The following is a 19,400-nucleotide window of genomic DNA, read 5'->3' on the forward strand; positions in this document are numbered from 1 at the left end:
TGGCTCATGGGAGAACTGTGTGTACCATCCCAACAGGTTCCCTCTAGCAATCTCCCCAGAGCTCAGGCCATGGGTCTGAAGCCCTGTGTGAAGGGCTTTGTTTCGGGATCTGTCTTCTTGAAAATTCATGCCACTCTCATAGAGGCAGATATTTCAGGGTACCTTACTACACTGCTCAAAATACAGTCTAAAGACCACAACAAGCAGGCAATGGGTCTGAAGAGTTTTCTGTCGCGTGCCCTCCTGCATTCTCAGTTCACCCTCTTTGGCAGCAGGTGGCAGCAGGAGGCTGGCACTCTGCAAACCTACTTTTCATATAGAGCTTCCCTCCCATCCTCCACGCGCCCACTGGAGCTTGCCCAGGCTGGTCACACCTGAGCATTGACTGACCTCCAGCCCTGGTTCCTTCCAGACAAATCCCCCGTGTTCCAGTTCCTCGACTGGGTCCTCCGGGGCACGTCTCAGGTGATGTTCGTGAACAACCCCCTGAGTGGCATCCTCATCATCCTCGGCCTCTTCGTGCAGAACCCCTGGTGGGCCATCTCAGGCTGCTTGGGCACCGTGGTGTCCACTTTGACAGCCCTCATCCTGAGCCAGGACAAGTAAGTTGCAGGAGACCCAGGGTCCGAGGCTGAGGTCAGAGGTCGCTCCCTGTGAGAACCATTCACCACCTTCCATCCCCTCACTGCTTAGCTTCCAGCTCAGAAACCCCTCAGAATAAGGACACCCATGGCTGAAAACAACTGTTCCCTGGTTATTTTTTAACAGCTGCACATTGTCCAGGGGAATGTGAAGGGTCTGATGCGTTCCCATCCTGTTCCAGGAGGCGCAGGCTGTTTGAAGGTGTGTGTAGTCAGGCCCCTGCTCAGGAAAATCTGACCCAGAAGGAAAATCAAGGAGGCAGCGCCACTACACTTGACCAGGGGAGGCCCCCTGACCAGCCCTCCTCCCTGCCCACAGGTCCGCCATCGCAGCAGGGCTACATGGTTACAACGGGGTGCTGGTGGGGCTGCTGATGGCCGTGTTCTCAGACAAAGGCGACTATTACTGGTGGCTTTTGCTCCCTGTCATCATTATGTCCATGTCGTGGTAAGTTGCTTCTGAAGCTGTGGGTGTAAGGCCATTAACCTTTTATCCCAGCTGCCTGGCTGTCTGTCTAAACTCCCTTTGAAAGGGCATTTGCTTAGCTTGTGCATCAGAAACACCCACTGGAAATAATTATTAACTTCATACAGCATCAGCACCATGCGAGGTGATGTATAGACAGCATCTCATTACCTACCATCCTCTACTCTTCTTTCTTTAAGATCTACAAGAGTTTCTGGTCCTATGCTGCCAGAGCACAGATAGGGGAACTGAGGCCCGCGTAGGTTAAGAGCCAAACCCCAGGGTCCTCTCTGTTCCTGGAACCCTTCTCATTCCTCCCACCACACTTCCCCCTGCCAGCTTTACCCTGTCCTTGAACCCCCTGACCAAACTGGGACAACCTCCGAGTGTAGCCTGAAGGCCCAGCCACTGGGCAGAGCCCTCAGAGTGCCAGGCTCAAGTCCCTGTCACCTCCAGAAATCACAGGGCACTCTGGCCCTGAGGCGCAGTGCTCTCAGCTGCTCAGCAAACATCTCTGGAATGAATGGGTGTGATTCCCCTCCGCATTACTTCCCAAAGCCGTCCAGACAGGGATCCCAGCAGGCTGCTTTTCTCCAGAAAGGCACAGGGACCTCCTACTCCTGCCCTCCGTGTCAGGGCTGGGAACCTCCTGAACAACATCTCCTGTGCTTCTGCCCCCAGCCCCATCCTCTCCAGCGCCCTGGGTACCATCTTCAGCAAGTGGGACCTCCCAGTCTTCACGCTGCCCTTCAATATCACAGTGACCCTGTACCTGGCGGCCACAGGCCACTACAACCTCTTCTTTCCCACGACGCTGCTGCAGCCCGCATCCTCTGTGCCCAACATCACCTGGTCAGAGGTCCAAGTGCCCTTGGTAGGTATCATGGAAGGCAGAAGGGTAGCATCTGCCCAAACTCGATGTTAAAGGAGCATTCACTTACTCTGAGCATCAGAAACATTCATGAGAAGTAACTGTTGACAATTACACAGTGTGAGGCACTCTACATACAGTATCTCATTAGCCACGTCCTTTTCTTTTCCTTTCTGTGAGCTACCCGGGCCATTTCTGGTTCCACCCTGTCATAGCACAGAGGAAGAAACGGAGGCCAGGCTAAGACACTGCCTAAGGTCACACACTAATTGGTGAAGAAGAAAGTCAAGACTAGAGCTCTGGCCCCCTGACTGCTAATCCCAGGCCCTTCTTCTTTTCTTTTTCTTAAAAGTCTTCTTGATGCTTTATTCCAGTTTTAATCCAGGTTGTGCTGTACATTTTCTTCCACTCAACCTCATTGAATCATTAAAGATGCACACATGACATGACCATCTATCAGCTTAAGAAATCTCCATTGCAGCCTCCAGACTGGATTCCATTTTCTTCTGGTCGCATGTTCACCCGTTAAAGCACAGGTGTTCCTCCATTAAGACATATATATATAACAGAGCTCTTAAAGCTTTTTACAAGTATTCTGTATAGAATGCTGGCCTCTGGAAGTCTGCTGAGATCACTAAAAAGACACATTTTCTCTGAGCCCTCGTACTTCCTGCTATGCTGAATGACCCCACAGTCTGGGGCTCACCTGGACCTTCGTTACTGGCCATTCAGCATCCTATCACAGAGCCACGGGGGCTTGTTAAAAAATCTTCCAGAAATGAGGATGCCTGGTTTCTCTTAGCTTATCATAGTATGCAACAGCCAGCGTAGGAGAAAGAGCCCTGCATGTGCACTAGGAAGCATTATTTAGGAAAAGAAATATCTCCATCAGCCCCATCCTTGCAGGTGTGGGGCCGGGGGGTTGGGCCTTCACAAGCCAGAGCGAGAAGCGTCTCCGTGCCAGCACACTCCCTAGGCTTCTCTTTCATGGTCTTTACCTCATCAGTGCCTTTTGCAAGCAAAATTTCTGTGACTGGTGTGCTATGGGGAATGTTGTTAGAAAAGGCATGTTTAAGATACTTTGCATTCTCCATGTCACATTTTCAATGGAAAAGATAACAAAGAATTTTGTAGAAATGAAAAAAATCGGGGAATCCTGTACAATTCTTCCCCCAAAGTTCCAGGAAAAAAGTTTCAATTTTTGGTGGTCATTCTTTAAGAACTAACTGGCCAATTGAATGGACTATGGCAGTGATTAATAGGTTTTTGTCTTTCTGACCATTACAATTAGAGCCTTGAGTTGGGGGAAACGAGTGGTAAACAGCAGACAGGATCTAAAGCTCCCAACAATTTGAGACCCCGTGGGCTCCTCTGCTCCCGTGGCCACCAGAGAGCCCTCTAGAGCAAGCAGCTGGGGACCCACGTGCCTGGGGCTGCTTCGTCTGCATTAGGCTCTCCTGCCTGCCGGCCCTTCCCCTGCCTGCTGGTGCCATAGCTGCCATCCTCTTCTCTACTCCCAGGGCAAGGACACTGGGGCTGGAGGGCCGGCCCCCTCGGCCAACCCACAGGCTCTTGCAGTGCCCTCCTGTCCCTGCACACCCACAGGGGTAGAGTCTTCTTAGAGGATGTGAGCTGAGAGAACTGCCTTATTGTAACACAGGCACCCTGACCCCAGGACTCTGCTTCTCCTCAGGTGCTACCCAAGGGGCAAGATGAACCCCACTGCCTCCCAGCATGGCCCAGAGCCCCTCCCTTATGCACTTGCCTGGCACAAGGGCCTGTGACCAACCTTCCAAACATAGGCCCCAACCCCAGTCACTGGGGAAGCCTGCATTCCCGGGAACCTTTCCCCAGACTCCAGAATACATGTGCAAGTGTCCACAAGGCACTGGACCCTGGCCCTGCGAATGTCCTGTAACATTCGCAGACAGACTCTGCTGCCCTGAGGTGCATGGAGGCCTCACGCAGGCAGGGTGCTTGTGTGTCAGTCACTGTTTGACTGGCTTATCGATGAAGTGAGCCGACACCATGATGCCACCTTCTCGGGGACTCATCTGTAGATACCAGTCCAACTGCTCTACCCAGGCAGACCGACAAAACCGCAGCCCAGGCATGTTATTAGCTACACAAAGGACCATTTTTTCATCTAGTATTTAGCCTTATGGTCATAATTTTGTGGGGGGGGGGTTAATGTTACAGGAAAGTTTTTAAACCCCAACTTTGATCAGACATCTAGTACTTTTCTAATGAATAAATCCTCATTTGAAAAGTTTTGTTTCTTCTCACCCGGGGCTTGGTGCCTTACACTCATGTTTCTAAACAAAAGAAGCATCCTAACCCCTTACTGTTCTAAGGACTCGAGTTTAAAACAAACTGTGTGTTCCTTTTACAGTGAACCTATTTGAATTTAAAATATCTTAGAAACCTGTTGCAAAATGTTAGTGTGGAAGATTGGGCACCAAATCTTTTCCAGCCAAGGTTCAAGTCATCTCTTTTGCCCCCATAACTGCCTGTGATCCTGTTGCACCTACAGCTTTTGAGAGCCATCCCTGTTGGCATCGGCCAAGTGTATGGCTGCGATAACCCCTGGACTGGAGGCATTTTCCTCATAGCTTTGTTCATATCATCACCTCTTATTTGTTTGCACGCTGCAGTTGGATCCACCATGGGGATGTTGGCAGGTTAGTGTCATCACGTCCCCCTTATGAATGAGCATGAGGATGTTCGTGCCTGGAGGCACCTCCAAGGCACAATGACGTGTGTCTTCAGGGTGCTACCTGCTTATTCCTGCAAACCTTCCCTCCTTCCATTATACCTGTTTCTCCACCTTGGTTGCCAGTACCCTCACACTTCCCTGAGCAAAAGCTGCCTTCAGGAAAGGGCTTTGGTATTAGTCCTTTACACCTTAGTATAAATCTAAAGTTTGGGAAGGGTTCCTTCCAGGCATGTTTATATTTTCAGTCTTATCTGTAATGAAGATACTCCATTAGGGAACGTGAAGATATCAATGAAGAAAGAGAAGTCCTCTTTTTTGGCAGGGGGAGGACCTTCCTGGACAGCTTAAATCAGACTTCAGAGTCCTTACTCAGAAGGGTCTTCTACCCATAACAGCTCCACCACTAATACTCATGTGGCTCTATTGCCATTTGTTTGGTTCAGATGTTCTTCCTTTGAATAAAATCAGAAGTTCTTTAATTTTAACGCCCAAGAGGATAGCTGGTCTGGGCTTTAAGGACTGTAGTGGGTCTCAGGACCAGCAGGTGTGCTCCCTGAGGCCCCCAGTGTCAGCACTGATGCCTGCCTTCTCTCGCAGCGCTCACTATCGCAATGCCCTTCGACACTATCTACTTTGGCCTGTGTGGCTTCAATAGCACGCTCGCCTGCATCGCCATAGGAGGCATGTTCTACGTCATCACCTGGCAGACTCACCTCCTCGCCATCGCCTGTGGTAGGTACTGCCCGGGGAGTTCTCTTTCCACCGTGAGTGATGCCCATGGCTATCCCTCCAAGGAAAACCACCCTGGGAAAATTCTGCTGATCCTCCAAAGATACATGGGAGGGTTGTTTGCTTTATAAAAGTGTTTTTACTTAAAATTATTGTCAATGGTTGTTTAGTGATTACACACTAAAAACCATTTTCATGGAATACCAAGTGTTGACCCTCACAAAGACAGTCTTTTGATGGTGGTTGCTTGTTATTCATGGCCTGCCTCCTTTCGTGGTTGGTGATTGGATCTAACCCACAGAGCACCTCTTACCCCGATCAATCTTGATATCCAGAACAGAGGGATTTACATCAGATAGAGTGATTAACCTTGAGCACCCAAACATTGGCCATAGGCCCTTCAAATAATACTTATGTTGTAGAAATGCTGAAGGCTGGGGTCGGGATCACTACAGCTGGGCACGGTAACTCTAATAAATGGCTTGCTGTTGTTAATATGCTAGGGACAATTGGGATGCCTTTAGTTGAGAAACGGAGAGTTCAGAAACAAAGCCTAATTATGCTGGCACATTTTCACAGGGTCTCACCTCTTACTGCATTTGGCTCTTCCCAGTGGCCAAGCTGGCCATGCCCCATGCCCTCTGCAGGCTGAGCCTACAAGACAAAGCAGTAGGCATATTTGGTCTTCCTCAAGCTTACAGAAGGCTGCTCCTCCCTGGAAACCCATGTTATATTAATAACTTGTTATAAAATATTCCAACATGGAGTTCTGGGATCTGCTTGTCTTGGCTATATAGTAAAATTTTCATTTATGGTTTATGCTGCTAAATGTTCCTTTGCCAGAATGCAAGGTGGTGGGACCCAAGAGAACCATAACAGTTCAATTCTGGCCCTTTTTAACAAAGTTCATCTGCTCTTAGCTGTGCCGGCATTTCTGTGGAATTTAACACTTTTCAAAGCTGCCAAGTAATGGAAGCATAACTCAATTTTTATTTTAGTCTGAGAGAGAGCATTTGTGGCATAAAATGCATGGGGAGAGAATATATAGACTGGGCTCAAAGTGCTTTTAGTCACCGGACTGTTTCTTGGTTCTTTCTCCAGCCCTGTTTGCTGCTTACCTGGGCACTGCCCTGGCCAACGTGTTATCTGTGGTGAGTGGATGCGGGCTAGGGACGTGCCACAGCGCCCTTCCTGGTGTGCTCTCGGCTTCCCAAGGCTGACCCAAACCCCTCCTCATCCCTCTCGTCTCATAGTAACACTTGCCTCAGCTCCTGTTAGACAGATGGAGCTAGTCCTCCAACTTCAAATGTCAGCAGTTGGTCCGTGAGATCCCATTGCCAGGAGGCCAAGGGAGCTTCTATAGAAGGACAATTTAAGGAGCATTTTCTTACAAATCAAATTATTTCTGCTGTGTCATCCTCTAGACTGAGTTTGAAGTCTTTATTGTTTAAATTTGTACGTTTGTAGATGGTCTGCCCAATGGGCTGTGGGCCAGTGTAAATCTTTGTTCATCCCACAGCAGCTAGCACAGAGTCAGGGAGTCATGAGGGGAGACGGGAGGCTTCAGGGATGACAGGGGCCAAGGCTGAGAGGAGCCAGGGCTGGTGGCCCCGGGCATGTGCAGCAGTTCTAGAGCTCCTCCTTTGTCTGAGCCCCCGTGTTGGGTGGTGTGGGAGACCAGGAGGAGCCACATGGCCAGCCCCCACCCCCCACATAGACTGGGAGGGGCCCAGGCCCCAGTGCAGAGTGCTCAGAGCTCAGCCTGCAGTTGATGCACCCCCTGTTGGATAAGGGTTCAAGGGCACACCTCACTAGGCCCCTAGGAAAAGTCCCAGTGGTCCTGCAGGTGGGAATGGTGGTGGGCATTCTACTCACACCATTCTAAACTCCTCCTTCACACTTAGCGAAATTGGGCAGTTTGAACTTAGCATAGAAAGGAATTTTCTAAGCATAGAATTGTCCTTCCCAGATACTATCCTATGTCCCCCGATGGATTAAGTCTCTCCTCTGGGCACCATCAGATTGTGTTCACACACTTGCTGCAACATTCGAGACAGTGCTGTGATGAGCCTCGTATACATCAATCCCTTCCACCTCAGTCCATGTGCTCCTTCAGAACAGGGGCCCAGTCATAGTCTTATCTTTACCTCTAGTATCTATTACACTACCCAGCACATAGTAGGTGCTCAAGAAATGCTAAGTGAATGAAGCTGTAAGACAGTGAGCCCTCACCCTGGAGAGCCCGGGCTGAACAGCTGGCCGTCGGAAACACATGAGTCAAGCGGCAGGAGCGTGGCTCCCGAGGCTCCCTTCTGCTCCAGCTTCCCCATCTCTTCTTGCACCCGCCCTTTCACCCAGTCATCCACCCAACGAGTATGTGCCATGTGCTCCTGGACAAGCGACTGGAAGGCCTTGGTTCCCAGTCATAAACCTTTCTACAGGCTGATGCACCCTTTCCTCTGCATGCAGAGAAGTGAAAGGTTATACCACTCAATGTAGACATTTTCAAAACAAAATCAAGTTCACTTTCTGCATGCCCAGTATGTTTAAGACACTGTGCTGACCACTCTCAGGGATACAAAAAAGTGCAGGCTATTAACTCACCCTGAAGAAACTTTCAGTCTCCCTGAGGAACAGGATATAAAAATGTTGAGTGACACATATGAGACCACTCAAGCCCACACCACTTAGAAGCTGTGCTCTTTTGCTTTCTAACTGCTACATGGTGTGTGGCCCCATGTCTTCAACAACACCACCCTTGACCTGATGATATTGACCAGACACTGAGGACGATTTATTGAGTACTAAGTATGCACTAGGTACCAATTATCTGAGGAGATATTATTATCCCTATTTACTACTGAGGAATTAGGTCCAAGAAAAATGAAGTAACTATAACAAGGTGATCAGGGCTGAGATTTGGATCAGGGTCTGTGGAACTCCAAACCCATGACTTCCCACAGTAGGACTCAGAGGAGATGCTGTCCAAAACACACTCCTCCATTCTTAGCAAGGTACTGGACAGACTCACTGAGTGGACTTCATCACTCCTGGGTGCTCCTTATGGCCACACTTCTGACTGTCGTTGTTCTTCCCAAGTGCCTTCCAACAGTGTCACCTTAGAATGCACCCAGGACTGGCATCACTACCCCCATGGTATTATGTGAGATGGTTACTGTTTACAAGAAAATGCCATTTTGGGGAGGGGTCATGATTTGGTCTGCCTCGTAGTGATTCTGCAGGCTCCTTGTCAGCAAGCTGTCCATTCACGTTGTCCCAAATGAAGAGTGGGGAGGGGTACTAAAGAGCCTCAGGGGATCCTAAGGCATAGAAAACAGGTCAACAGCATGAGAAAAGGAGATGGGAATGGGAGAGCCCTTGAGATCAGCTGCCCCCCACCTGTGGCTCTTCGGGGTGAGGGGTCACACCTGGCTGCTCTGCACATGCCGGCTGTTTCCCTCTGCCTCTGGAGTGGCTTCTGCCACTGCACACAGCCCCCAAATGGCCGCTGGTTGACTGTCCATTCCTTTCAGATCAAAAGTCTCTGGACAGCCTCTGTGCCTCTTAGTACAGAGAGGGGTTCAATTCCCAGGTTATCTGCCTATGGGAAGCTGCACCCAGTCCAGTGCCATTGTCTAATCCAATCAGCTGTGATCAGAGGAAAAGATCTTGAGCTTCCAAATAGCTGTGAAGGCCAGTCCTTCAACAGGGGTCATGGGAGAAGGTGGGGATGACCCTAGTTCTAGAGTTAGAGGTATTCCTCGAGTTAGACCCGTTCAGTCACCCCAAGACAAAATGTGTCTTCCATATAAAAGCATATTATAATAGGGTTCCAATGACTGCATTTCGAAAAATCTGTGTTCACCTGTTACAATGCAGACTGATGCCACTGGCATGGTTTTAAGTTATGTATTATTCCCATCAATGCCCACGAAGCATCCCCTCCTCTACGCAGGGCTGTAAGTGATTGGTAAGGACTGAGGAAACAGGCCCAAGCATCTGGTGTGACCAAGGCTTCCTTATGTCCCCACTCTCCCCCAGTTTGGATTACCACCCTGCACCTGGCCCTTCTGCCTCTCAGCTCTCACCTTCCTGCTCCTGACGACCAACAACCCCGCCATCTACAGGCTCCCACTCAGCAAAGTCACCTACCCAGAAGCCAACCGTATCTTCTACCTGTCCCAGGAGAAAAACAGAAGAGCATCGACCATAACAAAGTACCAGGCCTACGATGTCTCCTAAAGTGCCCTTTCCAAAACATGCCCCTGTAAACTCAGCCTTAGCTGGATGTCCAGGTGCCCAGGCTGAAGGCCACTCACCCACTCTTTCTGTCTGTGTAAATATGTGCCTAGTCAGCATTTAGGGACCTCTGTGTTCTAAGATGGACAACACTTATCAAAGATATGGTTAGTTCAGGCTTTCTATCCCTAGCTCACTCCATAAGCACTCCCTCTGAGGGGAATTAGCTCTCTTCTGCAAAATAAGCCCTATCCCTAAAGAGAACCCACCAGGCATTGATGACATGGCCATCCAGCTCAGGTATGCAATGGAGCAATGCCCAGTCAGAAAATGTGCATTAGCCTGGAAGGCCATGGGATGGTTCTGCCCCAGCTCTGCTGCTAATGAACTCTTAATGCATCCAGTGAGTCCTTCCCTGCTCAGAGCCTCCATATCTCACTGGTTTCATGACAGGGAGGGACTATATAGTCCCTTCCACCTCAGAAGTGTCGATTCTTCTCTCTCTCCCATAAACTGTCAAAATCAGCATGACCAACAGGTAATTACTTTGAGTTAAGTAAAAGATGGCAGGGTTACCTGGAGAAGAGGCAGAAAATTTTTAATGTTCTAAGGAGATTTATTCTTGAAAAATGAGAAGATGTTCTCCAGACCTGAGGTTAGAAATGTAAATCTACTATAAATGCCAATATACCTTCCTTTACATAACAGAAATATTTCTGAAAATGTCATAAAATGAAATCTGACTTTTTTTCAACATTCAAATCATATTTTAAACCAGTGTGTTTCTTTCTGTAGTATTCATAAACATACTCTCATTATATGGTTAAGTTTGTAAGTTGGTATCAGTGTTTTTTTAAAGTGAGGCTCCCCTACATTATTCACACATTGCCCATTTGAGGGCTTTTCCATGGTCAAGCATGCGTCTAAAAAGAGCTGAGAATGGGTAAAAAGTTATGAGAAGAGTGTGATTTGCTTCCAGAAAGAATAATATAGAAATGACTGCGGTGGTTTACTTTTGAGTCAAAATGCGGGTTGTTAATAATGCACCTAACTTTTCAGGGTGATAGTCTTTCAGTCTTGTATCCCAAAATTACAAATCCAATCCCCCTTGAATGGCCAGAAACTACTCTTGTTATTTCATTACTCTGGTTATAGCATTGAGCTCCTAAACTACAGGACCCCTTTGTGGGAAGCCATGTAGCTCAGCCTTCCCACCCCTCCCCCGCTGGACTGGGATGAACCAGGTATAGGACCCTCCCATCCACACACTTCCAGTTTAGCATGATGGGGTGAGGGCATAAGATGGGGGAAAGAGGCACGGGGATGGGAACAGACCCTCTGTAAATATAGCCATAGGAAAGAATTACATCTGACCCAAACCTATTATCTACAAGAAGCTGGTGTCTACACTTCCCCTTTCTTTCCTTTATCTGCCCTGAGAGCTCAACCATCTTCTGCTAGACCAAGGGCACTCAACTGCCTGTTTCTCTTCCAGATCATATCTAGCCAATTATAACTTCTCTAGGAAAATGGAACACTTCTTGCGGAAACAAATCCCCCACATAAGAAAGGGGAACGAGTCACACTCCAGAGGCTACTTCTGAGTTTGTGATCACACCTTGAGGCCAAGAAGGTCTCAGGCTATATTTTAATGACCATGGAATTATTACTCTCTGAAGAATAAGCATCCAGGAATTTCACCAGAAGGCTGTTTATGCTCACATCTCACTCAGCTGCCCCAGCACCTCTAAGTGATGACATAGAACTATTAAAATACCACTTTTCATGCATTTTCCACCAAAGTGTTATAATCTGGTTTTATGAAGAGCAGGAAACTCTCCACGTGCATGCCATTGTGATTACTGACCACTAACAAATCCCTTCAGCTGTTCTAGTATTTCAGTATCCTCACCTGTAAAGCAAATTGAGTCGGCCCAGGATACCAAGCAAGGTGGAAATAGATGGGATAAAAAAATTTGACTTATGAAAATGTACAATGTCCACAGGATTTCAGAGTAGCATTCCAGCACTTCAGTTGGGCTCCAACAGACAGAGGGAGCCTGTTCAACAGCAATTCCTGAGAGCTGACTGCATAAGCGAGCATATCTCTCCTAATGCCGTTCAGTGACATCACACCGATGGTTTCAAATCAGCCATGGGGGAATAGTTACACTTAGAAATCAGCAAAGTACAAAATCTGAGCTTTTTTTTTTATCTCAGACAGCTGGTTTACCCACAAACCATTGCCAAGCCAGTTTGGTGGGAAGAAAAGAGAAAACAATTTCAGAGCTCCTAACCAAAGACTCAGAAAGTTGGGTCGAAATATTCAATCCAGCAATGCTGCATGGATGCCATTCCATACATCTGAGGGAATAACAAACATTCTCAGGCATAGAAAAAGCTCAGAGGATTTGTGCACAGAGTCCCACACTAAGAACATGCCACATCCAAGTGAGAAAAACAAATCCAAAAAGTGCCACAAGGGGGATAAAATACCTTGGGAGTGTTCACTGCTCATTAGGACCAATGGGGGGAATAGAAGAAATACACCTGTAACAGCCTAGAACTGGAATATTAAATGATGGCGGGGGTAGGGGGTGTATAAAAGAGGCAGGAGAGCCTGTTCATGTACTCAGCTTGAACAAAAGTTGGTAAGTCTAAAAAGTCCACAGAAAGGAATAATCATGGGCAACCACCATGAGAAAAAAATGAGAATGGTAATTTTTCACCAGAAGAAAAGTCCGTCTTTCCAAAAGAAAGCAGAAAAGGAGAAAAAAATATTATAAAAGTTCCCACACACACACAAAAAAGACAGTAAGTACAAAAATAAACAGAAGGCAGAAACCAGTCATAATATGACAGTAATTGACCCAAAGACATGTTAACTATTTAATTTTCCACTGGAAGACAGAAACGTTCAGGTTGTACTTTTTTAAAAAAGTCAGAACACTTTGCTGAACACAGAAACACATTTAAAACAGAAAGACATAAATATTTTAATACAAAAGGATGCAAGGAGAGATATACTAAATAAATATGGACCAAAAGAAAGTTTAGGGTATCAATTATAATAGCTTAAAAAAATACCTGTTCCCAGGCTGATTTAATTGGTCTGGGGTAGGGCCTGGCCATCAGAATCAGGTGATTCTAATCTAGCCAGGACTAACCACCACTGTGCGATGATATCAAAGTCTGGACCCTGATCCAGCAGCATCTGTGTGATTGTGGGGAAGTTGGGGTTCCTATGACCAGGACCCTCACTGAACTTAAACCACTGATGATGTAACTGGCCTGTTGCTAGGCTACTGCTTCCACACCTTTAGGCAATAAGCTATTATTGCACTATATAGAGAGTTGCCCCAGTGCTCTGGGCGGAGGCCGAGACGCTAGTGCTTGACCTACAGCCAGGAAATCAAGCCGGGTAATAAACCCTTTCACCCCAAAGAATGCTTTGCTGTCATTTTCTTTTGTCACATTGAATCCATAGCGAACTTGCCTGGGGCTGAAACCCATTGGCAAGACAATGATCCAAGAGTTTGTTAGAAGTTCCAATTCTTGGGCCCACCCAGATCTACTAAATCAACATCTTAGAGGTTGAAGCCCATGGATCTGTGCTTTAATAAGCACTGCAAATGATTCTTATATGCACAAGAGTTTGTAAACCAGTGCATTACAATGTGCAAAGAAAGAGCAAGGGATGACTGAAGGCAGCACCCTACTTCTGCACTTATACCAGCTTCTGGTGTGATTCCAACATGCAGTCAAGGTTGAATACAACTGTGGTTTCTATGTCCTGGGCTGCAACCTGTCTCCAATCAGTCACTCCTAGAGGCTGTTAAACCCTCCCTATCCTCTGTCCTCAAATGAGCTTTGATAAGGGGTGGGGCCCAAGCCAGATGCAATGAGAAGCTCCAGGAGCCTAGAGGCAGAAGAGGCACGCACAAGAGGCAGAGAACCACAACAGTGAGACCCACCTCTTTCTCGGTGCCCTTGGGTCCCAGCCCTACACCCCAAAGAAGACTAGATAAAGAAAAATGAAACCAGAATAGGATTAAAGATGGCGGCATGAGAGGTGAGACAGAGGCTTCCTCCTAAAACCATATATAATACAAAAATATAATTAATACAACTAATCCTGAAAGAGCAACAGGAAAGGACTGCACCAGACTTGCCTACACCTGGAGAAAAGAGCAGACTTCACAGAACAGGGTAACGTACCAAAGCTGTGGCCCTGCAGGACCCAAGCCCTTCCCCCACCCCAGCTCACTGGCAGGAGGAAGAGAAACAGAGCGAGGAGGGAGTGGAGGCCTGGAACTGCTGAATACCTAACTCCAGAGATCTTCTCTGGGAGCACAAACTACATTTCATGGTGCTTGTGTGATACTCTCGTGATTAGGGGTTTGGAAAGTTAAGACAGGCAGAATTCATGGGGAGACTGAGATTCCAGCTGCTTGTGGAAAGCAGGGATCCATATCCGGCTGCTCTGGGACAAAAGAAAGGTGGGCAGTCTGAGAGGCTTCCTAACAAGGAAGCCCTTAGCAAGAGGGCTGCTAAAGGGCAAAGATTGCACAGAGCTTACTGCTCAGGAGAAAGGACAGGTAGACAAAATTGTCCAGGTGCACTCTGCCCAGCAAGTTGGGAGCTTTCATGATCTTCAGGTGCCCCAGCTCCCTGGATGGCTACAGAGCTCCAAGGACCCTCCATGATACGTAGCCTACTGCAACTTTCTCCCGGCCAGCCCCACCTGGCTCACAAACCAGCAAACCTTACCCTGGCATTAGGCCAGCCAGAGAGAAGACCTGTCTACAGCAACACAAACGCAAAGCATAGGGGCTTATACCTGTGTGCCTGGTCCACTGGTTCAGGCAGTGGAGACAGGCATAGCAGCGGGAAGCAGGAAACAGCTCTTTCCTCCCTCTAGGCACCAATACCACTCCCCTGCAACCCCCAACATTGCTTCAGGGGCTGAGCAGCTCCAGAGACTAGTGTTTCTGGGCACTAGAGGGCACCATATACAAATATGAAATGCCAAAGGAACCTGGTTCAGAGTAAAATTATTAATACAACTCCTGAGAAAGATTTAAATGACATTGACCTCATGAATCTTCCTGAAAGGGAGTTCAAAATAAAAATCATTAACATACTCAAGGAGGTATGGAAAGATATTCAAGAACTCAGGAATGAATTCCAGTTGGAGATCCAGTCATTGAAGAGCACAATGGATGGTATTAAAAGCAGGTTGGATATGGTGGAGGAGACGATAAATGAAATAGAAAATAGAGAAGAGGAATACAAAGAAGCTGAGGCACAGAGAGAAAAAAGATCTCTAAGGATGAAAGAATATTGATAGAAATGTGTGACCAATCCAAACAAAACAATATTTGCATTATAGAGGTACCAGAAGAAGAGAGACAAAAAGGGACAGAAAGTGTCATTGAGGAGATAATTGCTGAAAACTTCCCCAATCTGGGGAAGGAGATAGTCTCTCAGGCCATGGAGATCCACAGATCTCCCAACACAAGGGACCCAAGGAAGACAACACCAAGACACACAGTAATTAAAATGGCAAAGATCAAGGATAAAGAGAGACTATTGAAAGCAGCCAGAGAGAGAAATAAGATCACATACAAAGGAAATCCCATCAGACTATCATCAGACTTCTCAACAGAAACCTTACAGGCCAGACAGGAGTGGCATGATGTATTTAATGCAATGAGGCCCAGCAAGATTATCATTTAATTTGAAGGAGGCATTAAACAATTTCCATATAAGCAAAAGCTGAGAGAATTTACCTCCCACAAACCATCTCTACAGTGTATTTTGGAGGGACTGCTATAGATGGAAGTGCTCCTAAGGTTTAATAGCTGTCACCAGAGATAATAAAATCACAGTAAAGAAAGTAGAACAGCTAATTACTAAGCAAATGCAAAATTAATTTAACTATCCCAAAGTCAATCAAGGGATAGATAAAGAGTACAGAATATGATACCTAATATATAAAGAATGGAGGAGGAGGAAAAAGGAGGGGGAATAAAAGAACCTTTTGATTTTGTTTGTAATAGCATAGTAAGTAAGTTAAGTTAAACTCTTAAATAGTAAAGAGTTAACCTGGAACCTTTGGTAACCACAAATCTAAAGCCTGCAATGGCAATAAATACCTACCTATCGATAATCTCCCTAAATATAAATGGTCTGAATGCACCAATCAAAAGACATAGAGTCACTGAATAGATAAAAAAAAACAAGACCCACCTATATGCTGCCTACAAAAGACTCACTTTAAACCCAAAGACATACACAGACTAAAAGTGAAGGGATGGAAAAAGATATTTCATGCCACTAATAGGGAGAAAAAAACAAGAGTTGCAGTACTTGTATCAGACAAAATAGACTTCAAAACAAAGAAAGTCACAAAAGACAAAGAAGGACATTACATAATGATAAAGGGGTCAATCCAACTAGAGTACATAACTATTATTTATATCTGTGTGCCCAACACAGGAGCACCTACATATGTGAAACAAATACTAACAGAATTAAAAGGAGAAATAGAGTGAAATGCATTCATTCTAGGAGACTTCCACACTCCACTCACTCAGAAGGACAGATCAACCAGACAGAAAATAAGTAAGGACACAGAGGCACTGAATAACAAATTAGAACAGATGGACCTAACAGACATCTACAGAACTCTACACTCCAAAGAAGCAGAATACACATTCTTCTCAAGTGCACATGGAACATTTTTAAGAATAGATCATATACTAGGCCACAAGAAGAGCCTCAGTAAATTCAAAAAGATTGAAATTGTATCAAACAGCTTCTCAGACCACAAAGGTATGAAACTAGAAATAAATTACACAAAGAAAATGAAAAATCCCACAAACACATGGAGGCTTCACAACATGCTCCTAAAAAACCAATGGATCCATGACCAAATAAAAACAGAGATCAATATATGGAGACAAATGACAACAATAATTCAACACTGCAAAATCTGTGGGACACAGCAAAGGCCATGCTAAGAGGAAAGTATATTGCAATACAGGCCTAGCTCAAGAAAGAAGAACAATCCCATATAAACAGTCTAAACTCAGAATTAATGAAAGTTGAAAAGAAGAACAAATGAGGCCCAAAGTCAGTAGAAGGAGGGACATAATAAAGATTAGAGCAGAAATCAATGAAATCAAGAAGAATAAAACAAAAGAAAGAATCAGTGAAAGCAAGAGCTGGTTCTTCGAAAAAATTAACAAAACAGATAAACCCCTAGCCAGACTTATCAAGAAAAAAAGAGAGTATACTCACATTAACAGAATCAGAAATGAGAAAGGAAAAAATCACTACGGACACCACAGAAATACAAAGAATTATTAGAGAATACTATGAAAAATTATATGCTGACAAACTGGATAACCTAGAAGAACTGGACAACTTTCTAGAAAAATACAACCTTCCAAGGCTGACCCAGAAAGAAACAGAAAATCTGAACAGACCAATTACCAGCAATGAAATTGAACTGTTAAGCAAAAACCTACCTAAGAGCAAAACCCCTGGACCAGATGGCTTCACTGATCAATTTTCTTAAACATTTAGTGAAGACCTAATACCCATCCTCCTTAAAGTTTTCCAAAGAGTAGAAGAAGAGGGAATACTTCCAAACTCATTCTATGAGGCCAGCATCACTCTATTATTAAAACCAGGCAAAGACACCACAAAAAAGAAAATTACAGACCAATATTTCTGATGAACAAATATGCAAAAATACTCAACAAAATATTAGCAAACTGAATTCAAAAATACATCAAAAAGATCATCCATCATGATCAAGTAGGATTTATTCCAGGGATGCAAGGATGGTACAACATTTGAAAATCCATCAGCATCATCCACCACATCAACAAAAAGGAGGACAAAAACCACATGATCATCCCCATAAATGCTGAAAAAGCATTTGACAAAATTCAACATTCATTCATGATAAAACTCTCAACAAAATGGGTATAGAGGGCAAGTACCTCAACATAATAAAGGCCATATATGACAAACCCACAGTCAACATTACACTTAACAGCGAGAAGCTGAAAACTTTTCCTTTAAGATCGCGAACAAGACAAGGATGCCCACTCTCCCCACTTCTATTCAACGTAGTACTGGAGGTCCTAGCCATGGCAATCAGACAACACAAAGAAATAAAAGGCATCCAGATTGGCAAGGAAGAAGTTAAACTGTCCCTGTTTGCAGATGACATGATATTGTACATTAAAAAACCTAAAAAATCCACTCCAAAACTATTAGATCGAATATCTGAATTCAGCAAAGTTGCAGGATACAAAATTAATATGCAGAAATCTGTGGCATTCCTATACACTAACAATATACTAGCAGAGAAATCAGGAACACAATTTCATTCACAGTTGCATCAAAAAGAATAAAATACCTAGGAATAAACCTAACCAAGGAAGTGAAAGACCCATACTCTGAAAACTACAAGATACTCATGAGAGAAATTAAAGAAGATAGCAATAAATGGAAACACATCCCGTGCTCATGGAGAGGAAGAATTAGTATTGTCAAAATGGCCATCTTGCCTAAAGCAATCTGCAGATTTAATGCAATTCCTATCAAAATACCAACAGCATTGTTCAATGAACTAGAGAAAATAATTCTAAAATTCATATGGAACCACAAAAGACCTCCAATAGCCAAAGCAATCCTGAGAAGGAAGAATAAAGCTGGGGGTATTATGCTCCCCAACTTCAAACTCTACTACAAAGCCACAGTAATCAGGACAATTTGGTACTGGCACAAGAACAGACCCATACACCAATGAAACAGACTAGAGAGCCCTGATATAAACCCAACCATATATAGTCAATTAATATATGATAAAGGAGCCATGGATATACAATGGGGAAATGACAGCCTCTTCAGCAGCTGGTGTTGGCAAAACCGGACAGCTACATGCAAGAGAATGAAACTGGATTATTGTTTAACCCCATACACAAAAATAAACTCAAAATGGATCAAAGAACTTAATGTACATCATAAAACCACAGAACTCTTAGAAGACAACATAGGCAAAAATCTCCTGAATATAAGCATGAGCAACTTCTTCCTGAATCTGTCTCCTCGAGCAAGGAAAATGAAAGCAAAAATGAACATATGGGACTACATCAAACTAAAAAGCTTCTGTACGGCAAAGGACACCATCAACAGAACAAAAAGGCACCCTACAGTATGGGAGAATATATTTGTAAATGGCATATCCCAGAAGGGGTTAACATCCAAAATATATAAAGAACTCACACACCTCAACACCCAAAAAGCAAATAACCCAATTAAAAAATGGGCAGATGTTATGAAGAGATAGTTCTCCAAAGAAGAAATTCAGATGGCCAAGAGACACATGAAAAGATGCTCCACATCACTAATCATCAGGGAAATGTAAATTGAAACCACAATGAGATATCGCCTCACACCAGTAAAGATGGCCAGCATCGAAAAGTCTAAGAACAGCAAATGCTGGCAAGGATGTGGAGAAAGGGGAACCCTCCTACACTGCTGGTGGGAACATAAGCTAGTTCAACCATTGTAGAAAGCAATATGGAAGTTCCTCAAAAAACTAAAAGTAGAAATACCATTTGACCCAGGAATCCCACTCCTTGGAATTTACTCAAAGATACAACTTCTCAGATTCAAAAAGACATATCGCCCCTGTTTATTGCAGCACTTTTTACA

The 19,400-nt window shown here is 45.1% G+C and overlaps 1 protein-coding gene across 3 annotated transcripts in view; it reads left to right on the forward strand.

Moving 5' to 3' along the window:
* Positions 1-11,448, forward strand: part of SLC14A2 (solute carrier family 14 member 2) — a 49,621-nt gene extending 38,173 nt beyond the window's left edge. For all 3 annotated transcript variants that reach the window (XM_036918703.2, XM_036918705.2, XM_036918704.2), the window contains 7 exons: positions 413-602; positions 961-1,089; positions 1,789-1,981; positions 4,512-4,659; positions 5,292-5,426; positions 6,525-6,574; positions 9,465-11,448. In XM_036918703.2, the coding sequence (XP_036774598.2) occupies positions 413-602; positions 961-1,089; positions 1,789-1,981; positions 4,512-4,659; positions 5,292-5,426; positions 6,525-6,574; positions 9,465-9,665 (1,046 nt within the window). In that variant the 3' untranslated portion in view covers positions 9,666-11,448. The remainder of the gene's footprint in view (positions 1-412; positions 603-960; positions 1,090-1,788; positions 1,982-4,511; positions 4,660-5,291; positions 5,427-6,524; positions 6,575-9,464) is intronic.
* The last annotated feature ends 7,952 nt before the right edge of the window (positions 11,449-19,400 follow it).

This window comes from Manis pentadactyla, chromosome 6 (assembly GCF_030020395.1).
Source record: "Manis pentadactyla isolate mManPen7 chromosome 6, mManPen7.hap1, whole genome shotgun sequence".
NCBI lineage: Eukaryota > Metazoa > Chordata > Mammalia > Pholidota > Manidae > Manis > Manis pentadactyla.